General features: G+C 45.8%; 1 protein-coding gene and 1 long non-coding RNA gene across 2 annotated transcripts in view; one reads left to right on the top strand and one right to left on the bottom strand.

The window, feature by feature from the left end:
- Positions 1-9196, top strand: part of ALKBH8 (alkB homolog 8, tRNA methyltransferase) — a 72834-nt gene extending 63638 nt beyond the window's left edge. The window contains exons 10-11 of the mRNA XM_039481673.1: positions 6704-6853; positions 8473-9196. Of these exons, the coding sequence (XP_039337607.1) occupies positions 6704-6853; positions 8473-9042 (720 nt within the window). The 3' untranslated portion in view covers positions 9043-9196. The remainder of the gene's footprint in view (positions 1-6703; positions 6854-8472) is intronic.
- The window catches only part of LOC120368931, an 82458-nt gene that overhangs the window by 55499 nt on the left and 8024 nt on the right, over positions 1-18935 (bottom strand). The window lies entirely within an intron of this gene.

Genomic DNA, 18935 nt, shown 5'->3' with positions numbered 1-18935 from the left:
TAAATGATACCTCACAAGGCATACCTTGTACAGACATTTTTACAACAACATGTAGTGTGTGAACACAGGGGTGTATTCTGTCACAGCAACATAATAGTGTTTTTATCTATCTCTACCTAATTTTGGCTGAGGACTTAGCCTCTCCCAGGTTGTGATGCCATTAATAATATCTTTATTTAGCATTTTTTGTCCCCATGTTCCATTCCACATGACTTTGCTAACTACATGTTATTAGAATCCTTTTACTCACCACTGAAATGCAGCCATCTCTGGATGAAACAATGGCAGTTGGGCTGCTAGAAGCCCAGTAGTGACAATAGGGCTGCTTCATGCTACTCCCCACCCGATCCCCAAAGAATCCGCCTGTGGGGCTGCTGGAAATGCTTACAAATCACCACTCTGCCCATTTTTCTCAATCCCCACCTTCCTTCCCTATAACTTCCCTTTTGTTCTTCCATTTCTCTCTTCAGTCTAAAGGGTTACATGGACCGCTCCTAGGCAGCACTGCTCTTCCACAGCCCACATGTGGCTGTTTAAGTGACTAAGAACTTGTTTACAATGGGGTTTCACCTGCCCAGCTGCAAACCCCAGTTCAGATATGCTTTTTGCCAGTTCAGCTTACTCTGGTGTAAAACAGAGTTGGATACGCTAGTGTAAACCATGTCTACATTAAGTGGCTTGCCCTGGTGGATCTACATCTGTGACTGAAATTGCAGTGTAGCTGAGGCCTTAGAAAATCAAGAAGGCCCTGAAACTGCAACTAACAAGTGTCTAAAGATTGCAACCCTGGAAGGATTGTACAGAAATGCAATGCTTACATTAAGTGCGTTTTTGCAAGCAACCAGAGAGAAGTAGCAGCGTCCATTGTAGAACTCCCTGTGGGCCAGTGTTCTATTTACAAAGAATAATGGAGAAAGATAAGAATGTGTGTGTCACAAAGGCAGCCATTAGGGGATTGCTATCTAAAATAAAACCAGTTAAACCTGAGATGCAAGCCCCCTTCAAGGAAATAATAAAAGGTGTAAAACTCCTGGCTGCTAGAATGATTAGACTTGAGGCATGCTCAACTGAACATTCAGCTACAGTACCTGATGCAGATAAGAGACTTCAGGTGGTTCAAAGCAAGGAGCTTGTTTTGCTGAAATAAGATTGAAAGGATTCCCAAAACGGATAAGAAAAGGGGGAACCCTTAAAAATATACAACTTACCTAGGGATGTGATGGATTCTCCATCACTTGAAACATCTAAATCAAGATTTAATGAATTTCCAAAAGAGATGCCTTTGCTCAACCAGAAGTGCTGGGCTTGATGCAGGAATCACTGGGTGAAATTCTATGATCTGTGTTTTGCAGATCATTCTGGGTGATCATACTGGGCCTCCCTGGCCTTAAAATGTATAACTATATATGGAAATGCTGCAGAGAACTCCTGGGGAAAGAGGAAGGAGCTCCTATGCACATAGAGCTCCTATGCATGCCATGTCCTGTTTACCCAGTCGGCTGCAAGGTCATGCCATAGGGATATGGTTATCTTGCTGCATGAGAACCAGGGTCACGTAAGGTACATCTATCAGCCAGCAGCAAAGAGCTTCTGAGCCCAGGCTCCTGGGAAGTGACAGACTCAGGCTCATGGGGTTCATGCTATCTTGATAAAAATAGCTGTGTAGATAGCGCTCTTAAGTTATGGCTCAGGCTCTAAAGTCCATCCCCTGCCTCAGGTTTCAGAGCCTGAGCTCCAGCTCAAGCTGCAGCATCTACACAGTTATTTTCAGTGCAATAGCGTGGCACCCAAGAGTCTGAGTCTCTCGACCTGGGCTTGGAGGCTCACTGCCACAGGCTGTGTAGGTGTAACCTTAGTGAGAATCATTAGAGAAGGACATGCCCCGCTGGAACTCTGGGGAAAGAAAAGGACGGTCAGTGGAATTATCAAAACACCTGTATCTGGCCAACGTAAAAATAGCACTGGGGCTTCCCCATAAACTTTGGTTTTCCTACAGAGATTGCGTTTAAATTCTGAGAGCTCTGGCCGCGGGTGAAAAATCCTGGAAAGAGATGGGGTTTCATCACATAACGCGCAACAAGAGGAAAGAAATGAGACTAGCAGAAGTGGTAGCAGGTCAAGCCCCAGAGGTCTTCCAAAGAGAGCATATAGTGAGAACCAGAAGAGTAGAAGGATAAACAGGAGATGAAGATTCTGGCTGAGGAACTAACCAACGACCTCAGGGATTTCCGGGACTATTATTAGTTATCTAGGCTGTGATGGCTCACAAAATGGGCTAGGTGCTGCACAGACATGCAAGAGGAAGACCATTCAGAAGCTTACCATTGTACAGCTGTCTGATGTCTTCACCCATTTTTGTCAGGTTCCTACCACATATTTGGACACACAATAATAATAATTTTATAGCTTACAGTGTGAGAGCTATACACATATTGTATCACTTCAAAACGAATACACATTGGCTTAGGTCTTTTAAAAACAATGAGCCAGATCCCCAGCTAGTGTAAACTGGGTGAGTTCAATGGAGTGGCCCATTATTTTTATGAGTATTTTTTTTTCACAGTGAGGAGGCACTTTTGTCCTGTGAGATGTTGTCTGGCATTTACAGCCAGAGACAGGGAGTCAGAACTCTGGGCTCCTGTGTCCAGCTCCGTCACTGACTTGTTGGGGTGAGCTAGGGAAAAATATCACTTCACCATCAGAGTGATATGGTGAAGTTTCATGTTCACAAAGCATTTTGGGGACAGAGAAGCGCCCCATATTATCATCTAGCAGACCCTCTCCCTTACACTGCTCTCTGATTAAAAATAAAATAAATAATTAAGAAAATGCCCTATGTATAACGGGGAGCATTTAATTTTTTTTTGTCAAGATAAGTTTCTAAATATTGTTTTGTTCAGCAAGGGATGCTGTCCTCACTGTTATTTTCTGTAACAGTGGGGAAAGGAAGGAATGATGGAATATGGTAATTATAATTCTTTGATAACTATATATAAAAAAAGTCATCCCGTGCTTATCCTAGTAAGGATCTTAAAATTGCTTAACTCCCGTAACAGACAGATTTATGGTAATTCTCTGTGTTCAGTCCTTATGCATATACACATAGGTTCTATCACAATTACATTGACTACAATGTTATATTAAGCCTAGTGAACTTTTTGTAGATCCGCTATGCATTGTAATCAACATGTTTCAAGGTCTCCTTGTTCATCACAAGATACAATCTTTTTGTTTTGGGCAGTGGATTCACTTTAATAAGTATGACATAAGTAAGCCTGACTTCACAATCATTTCATATAATTTAGATGCAAATTAGGACCTCACATTCTGGCTGTCATGTGATTTGTTCTTCTCAGTTAGTTTCAGGTCACTGGATTTCGTTAATGTACAGTGTGGTCTCTTTCAAGGTCATTTCTGTGGTTTTTATTTAATTCACACTACCAAGCCCATTTCTACTGTACAAGTGTAGGGCCAAATTGTTCTTAGGTGTGAGTGGGTATATTGTGGAATAAGATCCTACCCCAGTCAGAAAGCAATTAAAGAGCTCCTCAGAGCACAGTCTGTCCTAGCTGGGTATACCTCTGAGGCCTGTCAAACATGGAGGGGGCAGCTCCTTAAAAGGAAGGATCCAAGTCATAGGCACCGACTCCAGGGCTGGAGCACCCATGGAAAAAAAAATCTGCTGTTTGGTGGGCTCCAATAATCAGTTGTTTGGCAGTGGGTGGGAGGTGCTGGGGGAAGGGGCAGAGCGAGGATGGAGTGTGCTCAGAGGAGGGGGCAGAGTGGGAAGGGGTGAGTTGGGGTGCGGTCTATGGGGAGGGGGCGGAGCAGGGGTGGGAAGAGGCAGGGCGAGGGTGGGGCCTTGGGGGAAGGGATGGAGCAGGGGCGAGGCCTCAGGCAGAGCAGGGGTGGAACACCCACCTGGACAGACGAAAGTCAGAACCTGCGATCCAAGCCCAGTTCAGGGTGGCACTCAGAGGAAAGCTGGAACCACTCAGTGTAGATAACTGGGAATGGTCAGGTTCTGCCAGCCCCTGTAGGAGGAACCGCAGGGGATTCTGTGACAGACTGGTAATGAGCTGTTGAGCCTATCACATAAAGATCATCAGTTTGAATTCAGCTCAGGGCGAGAGTGATTAGAAGATACTACCATTGGTTTTCAATGTGAAACGAGTTGGGATCTCTGCCTACTTCTTCATGGACAAGTGTCCTCCTCCTATCAATCACCAGCCAAATTAGGCATCATTTGGCTCAGGTTTTGGTAAGCTCAGTGGAGAGGCCAAAGATTAAATAGAAATTGAACAACATTAAATTGATCCCCTCAGGGCTGTACTGAGGCACTTGGGCAGGGCAGTGTGTGCAAATCTGCAGTGCCACTGTCCATGCTGTACCTGGCTTTTATTGTGTAAAAGGATTCCATTTTCCTGAGCTGTCAATTCAGCACTTTTCGCAACAGCTACATTTACTTTGGGCCAAATCTTGCAGTTTCTTCAATTGGGCAAAACTTTTACTGAGGTCAATAGGAATTTTGCCTGAGTCAGATCACAAAATTTGGCTGGACATTTGCAAACAAGCCTTAATTGTACGCTCAAAAACTAAGCTAGATTGAACCCAGAAAATATGATGGTATTATGGATAACTCAGCTCTTTCTTACACTTTCTCTCCATATAGTCATTTTTACAAATTAATGCAGCGGAGATTTTTTTAAATTTAAACTATGCTGTCACCTTTAGTAAATTGATTAGTCAGAACACGTTGTTTGCTGTTCTTCTCCCATTCAGGCTGACTTGGAATTCTTTTGGTTTCAAATAAAACAAATACTGCCAGCAAATATTATTTAGGAATCTTGGAGTAGGGCAGAACTCCATTCCCCTGTTCCTATCTACCTTAAGGACCAAATGTCAATAATGTAAGTTGGAGCAGTGTGACACAGAGGCCCATTGCGGCCAACTGGCAAAGAGTTCCCTGTTCTTTTCAAGCAATTCATGTCTCAGATGTGACAAACTCACAACACCCAATACACCACTGTCATGGTATTTATCCATACAGGATAGCATGTGAGATCTCTACTGAAAGCTTGTAAATTATTAGTACTCATAATCATTACAAGATGTGTGTACAGGTAATATGTAAGGAATAATGTAACTATATTGAAATGATGCCTTATAGATTTGGAGTAAAAGTTAGTCACCAGGGAATCAGATGACTCGGTGATGACACATTTAAGCAGGAGGGAGTTGTCACCTCTCCCTGGTTAGTCCGGGATTGTCTAGCTTTGCCCCATTTCCAAACAGTCAATGGAAAACCATGAAAGACAACTGCCAAGAATTGAAACCACTTGGAGGTAAAAAGGGAACATTATACCAGACAATTGTCAAAGTTAGACTCAGGACTCATAGTTTGTCAGACCACTCTGTTTTATTAGCACAGCGCTCTGCTAATATCACCCAGATAATGTGAGCCCCATGCAAGACACAAACTATCTTATTTATACAAATAAAAGGGCGGGAACTAAACAAAGGGACAAAGAGAGCAAAACTGTAAAATTTACCTGGGGCACAGCATGCATATCCTACTTCCTTACTAACTCTTATTGATCTAAGGCTAATACTTCACCAGTCGCCCTTAAATGGAGCAATTGTTTTACCTTAATGTCTGCATTCCTGACGCCTGGATTGCAGCAATTCAGCTCTTTTGCTTAAAGGTACACACAGCATTTCTTTAATCCATTCTTATTTTTACAATATAATTCATTCTACTATCACACCAGAAATCACCCTGGCTGTGAGTAAAGACAACAGACTGATTCAGTATCTCACAGGGTGGAGAAAGACACTTTGCATCCATTCACTGAGGAAATATCTTGGGTGAGGGGGTCATGAAAGGTTGGATCCTGGTTCCTGGAAAGCCAGCCAGCTCTGCAACAGACTGAACTTTTGGGTTGGGGAAAACCTATTTATTAAATAGGAAAGGTCATTAATAAGCACAGGCCCTAATTCGCGTTGTATGTTTTTGTTTTCTGTTGTCACCATTTGTTTGCATCTCCCTTGTCTAGTGGAATCTCTATTCTTTCTTAATTAAAGCTTTTTTTGTTTTATTATAAGTGCTCACAAGTACTGTGCATGATACAGGAGTGGTGATATAAGGGTGGTAAATTGGGGTGCACTGTTCCTTTTAGAGCAGGGGATGTGGGATTTCTGTGAGTAGCCAGTGTCGGGATGGATATCACAGGGGAATATTTCAGGGGGACTGGGGCACATTGGTTGTTAATCGGCAAGGTAAAGACGGGATTGGCATTGTCCAGAGGAGAGTGTTTGAGTGCCTGGCAGGCTAGTGGTGTTATGGAGCAAATCCCCAGTTAGCACAGGCAAGGCTCCCTCACGCTGGAGGCAGGAAGTAACAAGGTGGTTCATAGCCTGGGTACCTTGAGAACTATCCCAAGCAGTCCCAAGGCTATTCTGACTCATGCTTTTCAGAATCAAGGATCCATAATCAACAGCTTTAGAGTCCAGTGCCCCACAAGCCAATTTTAAATGAGCAGCAACAGAAAAATAATGTGGACTTTTTCTCCCTTTAACTAAAACTTATTTTTTTACTAAAATGTATCCAGTGTAGTGTCTGAACAGAAGAGACTGATGGAGCCATTCCTGTAACTATCTTCCTGTGAAAACCAGCAGTTTTACAATACCCTTTCTGTTACAGATTGGCTGTGATCGTAGCCAAAACTTGGTGGACATCTGTGGAGAAAAGAAATTCCAGGCGTTTGTCTGTGACGCGTTGTCTGTGCCAGTTCGAAATAGTTCTTGTGATGCCTGCATCTCCATCGCTGTAATCCACCATTTTTCAACAGCAGTAAGTCCACTCTCACATCTGTAGATCTCACAAGAGGTCACCAGCTTGTCCCATTAGAAAGTGAATGGCAAAAGAGGATCTCAGAAGAGGAGAGAAAGTGGGAGCAAAAGGAAATGGGAGGGAAAGAAAAGAGGAGAGGGTATGAACAGGGAGGATGAAGGCCTGAGGGGATGGATATAGCCACTTCATCCCTTCTGATTCCTTTCTCTTCTTGTCTCCTGCAACTCCTTCCTCCTCAAAAACTTTCAACACTTTCCTTGCTCCCTGGCATTAAAAGGATCCAAAGGTGAAGAGATGTTGGGTGGTTGATAAGATCAGCTTGTGCTGCACCTTGATGATGATGTTATTATGTAGATTTAATATTTATTTAGATTACTTAGACTGTAAGCTTTTTGGGGCAGGTATCATCTCTTTGCAATGTGTCTATACAGTGCCTAGCACAATGGGGCTGATGCCTCTAGACACTACTATAATACAAATATAAATAATAGTAATAATTTGTATTGCAGTAGCTCCTAGAATCATCCATCAGAGATTAGGGCCCCAAAGTGCTAGGTTCTGTATGCACTGCACACATCAAGTAGAGTCTCTGCCTCTATGAGTTTACAATCTAAGCAGATGATGAGAAACAGGTGAAGAAGACAGACAAAATGGAAGAAGGACATGGTAGACAGAGAAATGACTGAGTTTAGTATGATGATCAGTAGGCAGAGCACACCAGCTAACCTCATTCATTTCTGCTCCTCCTGACAAATTGTCTTCATATGCTTCCCTCTCCTTATCAGCTGCTTTTGCTTCTCCAGTTACTTCCCATTGATTGCTGGGTGCTGTCCTAGGTGAAAAGATTGCAATATATCTGTATTACAACTCAAAGACTTCCTTAGACGTCAGAATCTGCAGTGGTATTGCATCCCTGTCATTTCCCCACTCTGTGCAGACCCCCAGGGTATTGTTCCACTTTCTTTTAATAATTTGGTTTGATTGTGTAGACATCTATGTTTCATTTTGCTCTTGTTACAATTAATGACATTTGAGAGGAAGATCCTGCATTAGGACGCAGGAGACATTGATTAAATTCCTGGCTCAGTCTGAGACTTTGTGCCTCAGTTCTCCATCTATAAAGTGGGGATCACAACACTTTGTCTATCTTGTCTATTTAGATGGTAAGATTTTTGTGGCAGGGACTGTGTGTTTGTACAGCACCTAGCACAGTGGGGCCTGTATCTCAACTGGCACCTCTCAGTGCTACTTGTAATAAAAATGAATAAAATCAGTACAGCTGATGTTACCACATACTGTAGACAAAAAGTAGTTCCCATGCAGCTTTGGCCTAGCCCGTGTGCATAGTGGTTGACTATATTATGAATGAATTACTCCCCTGCCCCCTTACTCATCATCACCCACTAGTGGGGAGTATGCTCACTTTTGTCAGGCTACGAACACATAACCAAAGAGTAGGATGGAAAAAAAAAATCTCTAGTCTGTTTTGTACTTGGGGGTAGAGCAGGGAGGAATCATTTCTGTTCATTGCAGCAGTGGTGTTGCTGTCAGTTCCATTTCATTGTGTTCCTGCTTATGTACTAACTTCATATGTACTCATTGGGTCTTTTCATTACTAGGAGAGAAGACTGGCTGCTGTCCGTGAATTAGCCCGGCTCCTAAGGCCTGGCGGAAAGGCACTCATTTACGTCTGGGCAATGGAACAGGAATACAACAAACAGAAGTCAAAGTACCTTAAGGAAAAGAGAACTAGTAAAGGGAAAGAGGAGGAAATCAATACTGATGTAGCCTGGGGATTGTTCTGTGATCAAATGCACGACAACGGTAGCCAAGACTCAGCATGTTCTGACCGAGTCCTTAATGACTCTAAGGACAAAGGCGGCAATGCAAAGCAGGTAATTAACTCCAAGCTGCCTGTTCATACTAACAGAACATCCTTTCGTTCTCAAGATGTGCTGGTTCCCTGGCACCTGAAAGGAGGCACTAACAAGAAAGGGGAATGTGTCAAAGCCCTTCAGCTTCCAGCTGGTTCTAAGGAATTGCAAGAATTCAGTCCTGTTTTCCACCGCTATTATCATGTGTTCTGTGAAGGAGAACTGGAAGCAGCCTGCAAAACCCTGGGTTGCATAAGAATTCAAAAGAGTTACTATGATCAGGGAAACTGGTGTGTGGTTCTTGAAAAACAGTAACCCGCTGCACTTCCTCCTGTGAATCTGAAAGAGATGCTATTTTCAGCCTAAATCTTTGCCTGTGATAGTACTGTACAGAGGCATTTTAAAACCCATCCTGCAGTTGTTACTGCCTTTAAAATTGTACAATAAACACAGTTATTTTAAGAGATTAGCCAAGTTTAGATGCTGGTAGTTGTCTCCTTGTGTTACTAAAATTATGGTAAAATTTGGTATTAACAGAGAAATTTATTTTATTTTTCACAGTAGTAAAGAGAAAGAGAGAAGGGGTGAAATTCTGACGATGTGAAAGTCAATGGCAAAACTCACATTGACTTTTTGGGGGGCCAGGATTTCATCCAGGGTATATAGTTTTAAAGAGACAGGGTCTGATTCTCCACTCTGTTACGCTAGTTTTATGCCAGTGTAACTGAACTGACCTTGGTAAGGGTAGAACACTGCACTGCACCGGGGTAATATTGGAGCAGAGAACCAAGACCATTATCAGGAAATTAACTTGGGTGTAACGTTATTGGTTGGTGAAGTAGAAAGAATGTGCAGTTAGGCGCTTTGGCAGAAGATGTTGATGGGACACCGCACTGCTAATTTCTCATTTTCTTAGGCTTTGTTTTTAGTAATGTTTCTCTTTAAATTCTCCACTATTAACTGTTCCTTGATGCAGCTTTAGTGGTGGGAGCCCAAATGTAGACTGGCTGCAGGCATTTTAACGACTGTCATCTCTAGACCTAACGATCTATTCTAGCACTGCTACTATTAGGCCTGGTTAACACAGGGGGGGGGGGGGCGCGGGCATCAATCTAAGATACGCAACTTCAGCTACAAGAATAGCGTAGCTAAAGTCGACGTATCTTAGATCAACTTAGATTGACTTACTTCACGTCCTCGCTGGTGGATCACCAGCCGCCCTCCCCCGTTGACTCCGCTTCTGCCTCTCGCACTGGTGGAGTTCCGGAGTTGACGGGGAGCGCGTTCGGGGATTGATGTATTGCGTCTAGACCGATAGATCAGTCACTACCCGCTGATCCGGCGGGTAGTGTAGACATACCCTTAGTGGATCTGCAATGGTGGAAACTGTAGGCAGACCCTTGGAAACCTTTCACTCAGCATCCAAATGCTACAACTCAGTATTTCCCTGAGATTGAGAGAAACTAGCAATGGTATCCCAAAGACACTGTTAAAAGTAGAGGTGAGGAGACCTGATGGTGTCAGTCCCTAATGCTAGGATGCTGGTAGTAGTAATATTTATGTTATGGTAATAACTAGAGGACCCAAGTGGGCTTACGGCCCCATTGTGTGCATTACTGTACCTCCTGAAAGAGTTTTCAGTCTACATACTCAAGACAGACAGAGGGTGGAGCAGAAACAGAGTCATAGAGAAGTGAAGTGAGTCACCCAAGGAGACATAGTGAGTGGCAGGATGGGAGTAGAACTGAGGTCTCCTGAGTCCCACTCCAGTGCCCTAACACTGGAGCACGCTGCCTTTGTAACAGTAATATTTGTGCTATAGGGTAGCATGGGCTGTATCCTGTCTCCAGAACACACCATTAACTCCTTTCTTTCCTGGTCCAGTTTGAGGTTTGTCTACCCCATCACAATGAGTAATAGTGGTAATCTGTGAAATTCATGGCTGTTTCAGGATAGTCTAAAGGTGTCTATACATTCTAGGTTGCTGCCATTGGCAGCTAGTATTATGATCCCTCACACTACAGTAATACTGGTCAGTGGGGTTAATATTTAGCCACTGTGGCAACTAGCTGGGACGGCGACATGATGACACTTGAACAGGTCTGACATGCACCCCACAGAGGCCAGTGCAACCCGTGTCTGATGTGGGATCATAGACACGTCGTTCCTCAACCTGGCAACACTCTGCCGGCCCAGGGTGAGCTGGGTTTTTGTCTTTTGACTGGTAAGTAAAACCATGTAATTTGTTTTCCTTCTCCCTCTCGTGGTAAAAGTTTAGGTGAGCAGATTTTCCGTCTTGGCTGGTAAATTTTTCTTGACAGCTTTTGCAAGCTGATGCTGGTGAGAAATTCACAGCGTAGTAGGATTATGACAACAGAGGTAGCTGCCTCTTCTTCATTTTTCCTTTTCTTTCCCATTCTCCCCTTATTACTGCCTTCATCTGTTCTTTTCCCTTGCTCTTTTCTCCCCTTCCTCCAGTCTCTCTCTCTCTGTTCCTTCTTTCTCCTATCCCGTTTCCAAACCCTTTGTTTAGGCCAAGATGTAGGTCTCTAGAGCAGTGGTCTCCAAACGTTTTTGATCACGCACCCCTATCAGTAAAAAAATTTTGAGCACACACCCCCAATATATGCATATTTATTTATGTATAAATTATATACATGTACTACTATACTAATACATTATGTACATTATAAAACATACAAAAAATAGAAATTAAAAAAGGATGAGATAAAGATGAAATAAACAATATTTTAAAAATATTTTTATTGTATTTTATTTATTAACGGTACAAAAAACCTTTTTGCTCTCAGAAAAAAAATTATTATTAATATTTTTAGTGAGAGCAATGTCATTGAATATGCTTCATTATTTCTGAAAATCTTGGTTTAATACTTTGTGATACAGCAATTTGAAGGTCTGGATTAGGGTTAGGGTGCAGGGGGGAGCTCAGGGTGAGGTGCAGGGTCTGAAAGGGAGTTAGGGTGCGGGAGGGCGCTCAGGGTGGGGGTAGAGGGTCTGGGAGGGAGTTACGATGCAGGAGGGTGCTCAGGATGGGGTGTGGGGTCTGGGAGGAAATTAGGGTGCAGGGGGAGCTCAGGGTGGGGTGCAGGGTCTGGGAGGGAGTTAGGGTGTGGGAGGCGCTCAGGGTGGGGTGCAGGGTCTGGGAGGGAGTTACGATGCAGGAGGGTGCTCAGGATGGGGTGTGGGGTCTGGGAGGAAATTAGGGTGCAGGGGGAGCTCAGGGTGGGGTGCAGGGTCTGGGAGGGAGTTAGGGTGCGGGAGGGCACTCAGGGTGGGGTGCAGGGTCTGGGAGGGAGTTAGGGTGCGGGAGGGCACTCAGGGTGGAGGTGCGGGGTCTGGGAGGGAGTTAGGGTGCGGGAGGGCGCTCAGGGTGGGGTGCAGGATCTTGGAGGGAGTTAGGGTGCGGGAGGGCGCTCAGGGTGGGGATGCGGGGGAGGCTCAGGGCTGGGGTAGGCAGGAGGTGCAGAGCACTTATCTGGGGCAGCTCCTGTTTGGTGCAGGGGGTGTGCAGGTGCCTCTGCACAGCACGGCACCACCTCCATGGCCGCGATTCTGGGAGCTGCCCCCCACTCCGGCAGGCAGGGCTACCTGGAACACAGGGGCTTTAGGGGCTGCAGGGCCCGGGGGTAAGGGGGCCCCAGGGCCCTGGCCTGCAGCTCTAAAGCCCCTTTCGGAATGCGGCCCTGCAAGCACAGGCTAGAGGACTCAGGAGGAGCAGGAGCAGCTGCACAGCCAGCGGCTGGAGAGAAGGGGACCGGCTTTGAAGGGGAAAGCGCCGCTTCTTTCCCACCGCTGGCTGCGCGGCTGCCCCTGCTCCTCCACGGGCCAGAGGACTCAGGCTGCATTCTGAAAGGGGCTTTAGAGCTGCAGGCCAGGATCGCGGGGCTCCTTTGGCTCAGGGCCCTGCAGCCCGTAAAGCTCCTGGGTTCCAGGTGGCCCTGCCTGTGGGAAGGGGGGGCAGCTTCCCCGCTCGCTGTTCCCTCCCTCCCTCCTCCAGCCACCCTTCATCCCCCCCTCCGGCGGCGCTCGTCCTGCCGCGCCCCCCAATGGATTGTCTTGTGCACCCCCTGGGGTGCGCGCACCCCACTTTGGAGACCACTGATCTAGAGGGCAACCTGCTCACATATGCATTTGAACAGAGCTGCTAATGACATTCCACCCAGCAGAGGGCAGTGTTTGGAAGACAGCCAAAGTATGCATAGCTGATTATTATTTAAATAGCTGTGCACAAAATAAGACTCATTAATATATTTGCAAACTAAGAACATTTAGGGTGATGTTTGTGGTGCATCGACAAAGAAAATGTGATCATTTAACTAGACAGTTCATTTTATGCACTATATTTGCTGCTGTGGAATAGCACTGTTCAACTGTGCATAACAATTCATTAATACTCCAGCATGTTTTGTAGAAGTAAATACCCACTGGCATACTTTAATCCCTTTGGGTTAGATTTTCAAATGCTCAGCTCCTTCTGTGACACAGGGCAGGGACCATCTCTTTGTTTTATGTTTATACAGGTTTCTAGCAAAATGAGGCCCTGGCTTGCAAGTGTAATCCTAATACAAATAATAAATAATTATTACAGAAACTGAGATCTTTTGAAAATCTAGCCCCAATTATGAAGGCTAAATCCTCTTGATAATTCTGGCTCATACCATTCCATTGGTCTATTCTGTGCAATGGCTCCATTGATATATATAATTAAAAAAAAAAAGTCTCCACACTGACGTGTCCAAGATGAGGGAATTGGGACTTATTCTCTATTCCCAGGCATTCTGTGACTTCCTTATTAATTTTTTTGCTATTGATATTGCAAAGAGGTTGTGGTCTTTATTTGGGGAGGTGTTTTTCTTTTGATGAGCAGCTAAGTCATCAGTCATCCCATGTGCCTAGTACTCCTAGTTATTCAGAATCCTCTGACTGTATGTGCTTGTTCTAATGTTCTCCAAGCTAGGGTACGCTGCATCTCTTTCATTTTCTAATTCCGTACAGACTGCTTGGCCATTTGTACAGCAATGCCCAGACTGCTGCTGACACATAACAGCTCCTGCATTTGCTTGCAGGTGCATTTCCATACCGATGTGTAATTTATTGACAGGAATGGCAGGCACTGTTCAGAAAGCTGCCTGACATGCTGCTGTAAACCTTGATTCTCACTTTGTGAAATAGCGAGTCTGGCACAGGGAGTGCTTCATCCTGCAAAATGCTGGGGCCCAATTTAGCAAAGCACTTAAGCACATGCTCCACTTTAAGCATGTGAGTAGTCCCTTTGGCTTGAATTTAAGTGTGTGCTTAAGTGCTTTGCTAAATTGGTGCTAAAGTGCTCAGCCCATCACAGAATGGAGCCCTTAGGAGTCCAACATGGACCTAGCTCTAAAAAGAAAATACATTTTCTCAGGGGCTTTTACAGCACCCCTGGAATGTTGCTGCTCCCTCTGACCTCATAGCTGAGAGTATGTCTTCTTGGGGAGACAGGAGTTGGCAGCTTCTCGCTTCTGATTCTGTGTTAGATATTCTGTTAGGCCTTGAGACACTGGACCTGTAGATGAGGCCAGAGTCCCTCTCACACTGCTTTTACCCTGGTGAAATGCCATGGACATTCTCTTGCATGAGAAGAGATTTTATTATTGATGATGTGATTACCATGCTAAGAAACCTTGAATTTTACCCCCACAAAAAAAGGCCAAATATCTGTTCAGGGTATTCCTTTTATACTAATGCACTTACAAGATAACTGGCCATGATGGGATTCATCAAACCAACCAACCAACCCTGGGAAGATGCCGGCAGTTACCCTGTTTGGAATATAGAGTGTTGTTAATCACCAAAGTGTACAGGTCAAAGGTCTGACTCCACAAGGTGCTGAGTACCCTCCACTCCCATTTACCTTCATGGGAGTGGAGGGTACCCTGGAGCTGTGAGGATCTGAGGAATTTGTACAACTTGTGGATTCTGGTTGACATTATGAGACTATTGAAAATTGCTGTATCGTGGAATTCACCAGGGTCAGTAGCATGTAACCTCACTGCACTGGGGACAACGGAGCGCAGTTGACCACAATATCTGTACTCTGACCTAACAATGGGTAAGCTGTGAAGGTTGGCTGAAGCCTGAAGAACAGTTTTCTCCCTCACCTTAACAGGGGGTTGGTGTTTACAGTAGTGGAGAATCCCCAGAAGCAGAATAAATAAATCAGATGATGGTGGTGGGATATATAAACACAGATGATCACAGCAAGCTTTGGGCTGGCACTGGAGGGGAAGAGCTAGGCATGCTGCCTTAGTGGGAGGGCTGGTTTAGCTGTGGAACCAACCAACATCAGAGAGAGCAAGCTGACCTGGTGCGGGGGTCTCCATGACTCAGAAAACAAGCCATGCGCTGACATAGAAGAACCCTGGATGGCCCCACAGGACTCTGACCCCAGCCCAAAGAATACTATGGAATGGTGAGGAAACTGAGGCAGGGAAATGCGTGTAGGGTTTATTATTTGTCTAGCTCTGTGTACAGCTTGTGCAATTAAGTACTGAGCAATGATGTCTTAGAATCCTGTGCAAAGTCTGTGTGTTGTGTTCCACCCACAACATACAGGGTGATCATAAGTCCCATTTTGGCCAGTACTGTCCTGGGCATACCAATTTTTTTCCCAAAAACAAGAGCAAACAGGACAAATATCCAGCTTTGACAAAAAAAGTGGAGTGTGCCCCACTAGTGACGTGCAGAGGAATGTTGGGGGGGAGGACGAACGGCAATGCCAGCCCCAGGCGGTGGGGCTTAGGTAAGCAGTGACGCCAGGCGGCTCGGGCCTGTGAGACCTAAGAGACCTAAGGCCAGCCTTGTGCCTGGTAGGGAGCTCCCGGGCGAGTGACTTGGGCCAGCTCTGCACACGGGGTGGGGTGGGGTGGGGTGTGCTTCAGGCGAACACTGTGTGGTGTCCCGTTTTCCTTTTAGAAAATATGATCACCCTAACATATCCCTGAAGATGCAGGACACCCACCTGGCTGGAGTTCTGGGAAAGGGTGTTAAGCTATGGAGGAAGTCTGAGGGGTCAGTCTAGTCCCAGGGTCTAGGCAGTTGGACTGTGAAGACTCAGCTCTCGGAGGGGGGGTGCTAGACAGAGGTTCTGCACCCTGAGAGTGTCTAGAAGCCTCAAGATGGGCAATACCCAGCAGGGCCGCCCAGAGGATTCAGGGGGCCTGGGGTCTTGCCACCGAATTGCCGCCAAAGACCCGGCACTTTGGCGGTGGGTCCCGGGGCGGAAGGACCCCCTGCCGCAGGTCTTTGGGGCACTTCAGCGGTGGGTTCCGGAGTGAATGGACCCCCCTGCTGCCGAAGAGCGGAAGAAGCTCTGGGGGCCCAGGCCCCACGAGAGTTTTCTGGGGTCCCTGGAGCAAATGAAGGACCCTGCTCCAGGGGCGCCGAAAAACTCTCGTGGGGGCCCCTGTGGGGCCCGGGGCAAATTGCCCCACTCGCGCCCCTCCCGCCCCCCCGGGCGGTCTTGATACCCGGCCGGACTCCGTTTACAATCTAGAGGCATAAAGCACAAAGTATCCAGCAGTTTGTTCCCTCACAGCAGTCTGGTGAGTATCCAAGAAGAGGTATTCGACTCCCGCATTGGCCTTACTGGGAGCTGAGGGCACTCAGAACCTCTTGCAGTTGTCACTCAGCACCTCACAGGATTAGATCTTTCCAGAAAGATTTCTTCAGCGAAGGTGAGGCAATCTCCTGTAATGCTCCAGAGAATAAACGGGCACCGGAGGAGAAAATGACAAGGCAGAATGACGGTGAAGTGGTGACAGATTTATTACAGAGAGGTGGTGTGAAGGGCTCTCGTTTGGAAGGATTAACTTGAAACTCTCATTACAGAAGAGAGTGATTTGCCACCCACAAGCACTCTTTATAACACTCACTTGCCTGTCTTTTCTCCTGGAAACGTGATGAGCCAGAACGCTTCAGGGTCAAGAGTCTGAGTTCAATGTCTAAGGCTTGGTGGGGCATGGGTTTTCACACTAAGTTTCTATTTAGAGTTAATTAAATGACAAAACTGCATGAATTACTGTCATTGTTGTTATGAATTTGAAATCTATTGGATGAAAAGACTAAATAAGGCCTATCCATACACACCCCCTGCAGTGGCTGTTAACTGGTCTTATTGGCTGATCCTCACTGAATGCTCCAGAGGACGGTGGAAATCACCCAAGGCAAAATCAACCCCAAATTTGACAGTCGGTTTAACCCTGAGCACATGAAGACAAATGTCTGACGTCATGTCCATCAACAGAGGTAGATTGTTTTAGGGGTAGAAGCCCTGCTCCTTACTCCACACCTCTAGTTCCCAGCCTCCTTTGGAGGGGATAACCTGGCAGCTACATCCCTTCAGCATGTACTTCAGTTTAAGCATTGAAGTCAATGGCATTATTTTACATGCTTAAAGTTAAGCACATACCTAAGTGTTTTGCTGGTTCAGGGCCTAAAAGGCTGATCTGGCAAAGTATTGAGTCCTGCACTTCCCACTCAAATTCGTAAGGGCAAAACTCTCCTTAACTTCAATGGGACCAGGATTTTACTGTAAGTAAAGAGGCACCCATCACTATATAGATTTGGGCCCTGATTCCTTTTTGGAGGTATGGTCATGGCCTGGTTTGTCATGGAGGTCACGGAAGTCATGGATTGCATGACTCTCCGTGACTTCTGCAGCAGCTGGGGCACCTGGCTCTGGGGCAGCTCAGGCAGCCGCTGTGCCAGTCACACTGACTGCTGCTGGGGCAGTCTTGGGCCACTGCCCTCGCCCCCCCCAGCAGCAGCAGAGTTTGGGTGTGAGAGGGGGCAGGGGGTTGGGGCACGGGATGGGGTGAAGTGGGCTGTGGGTAGCACTTTCTTGGAGGGCTCTCTGGAAGTGGTGACATCCCCCTCGCTCAGCTGCTAGGCGGAGGTGTGGCCAAGCAGTTCCGCACACTGATTCTGCCCAGAGTTCTGGCTTCGCAGCTCCCATTGGCTGGGAATTGCAGCCAATGGGAGCTGCAGGAGCAGTACCTGCAGGCAGAGGTGGCTACGCCTCCACCTAGGCACTGAGTGAGGGGGGTATCACAGCTTCCGGGGGCCCCCTCAGGTAAGTGCCGCCCAAAGCCCTCCTCACCCTGCCCGAACTCCCTCCCGCACCCAGGTAGGGAGCCTGTCAGCCTCACCAACCCATTCAATCCAGCATGCTGCTGCCTGCCCCCAGGCCACCCTACCCCAGTTCCCCCTTCACCTTTCCCCTGTGGAAAAAACAGTGGTTTTTGTTTAAAAAAAACCTTTAGTGGTGAAAAGATTTCAACCAGCTCCACCTATAACCCTTCCCCTTTGTAATAGTTTTCTGTCCATGTATAACCTCATTTTAAGGGGCTTGCCTAACTTTAACTTTGTTTTATTTTCTTAAAATGAAAATTAAATAAGTTGATACAGAAAACTATATAAACTGGTTCCCCATCTTCAGGACAAATAGGGTTAGTTTGTGTGATAAATCCGCTCTGTTCTATCTAACATTGGCCCCAGCTGAGCACCTCACAATCTTGAAAGCGTTTATTCTCACAATACCCCTGGGGTAAAGTTGGTATTATCCCCATTTTATAGATGGGAAACTGAGACGCAGAGATTGAGTGACTTGCTTGAGATCACACAGGAAGTCTGGGACAGAGCCAGGAATGGAACCTAGCTCTCCTAAGTACCACACTAGTGATCTAACCACTGATCCAGCTTCACCAGATTATCAATGGGTAAGCATGGAGCAGAAGAGTATCTATAGAAAGCAGACAAGATCCTCACACAATGAAGCCCTTCCATGGGTTCCTTAGGCTGCTGACTTTTCTGTGATCCAAAATTTCCAGTGGATGATATTTTCCTCCAAAAATATTTCTTTTGCTGAAATATTTTTCTTTACTTTTACTCATATATTGGCAAGTTTACAATGAGATTTCTCAGAAACAGAGAAAAAAGGGCCAAGATAGCTGAACTGCAAACATAACATTTGAAATTCACCCAGTGCTGTGTTAGCAAACAGAGTTCTAACTTCTATTTCTATCTACTGAAAAAGTTTTTGCATAATGGGTAGGAAATTATGAAACACAGTGCTAAGTATCCTAGGAATTCTAACTTAATCTTTGCTCATAAGCCCTCCCTGCTACCTCCTTTCTTGATCACTGTGAACA

This window comes from Mauremys reevesii, linkage group 1 (genome assembly GCF_016161935.1).
Source record: "Mauremys reevesii isolate NIE-2019 linkage group 1, ASM1616193v1, whole genome shotgun sequence".
In the NCBI taxonomy this organism is placed as follows: domain Eukaryota; kingdom Metazoa; phylum Chordata; order Testudines; family Geoemydidae; genus Mauremys; species Mauremys reevesii.
The sequence above is the reverse complement of the archived record's forward strand: the minus strand, read 5'-3'. Positions and strand labels throughout refer to the sequence as shown.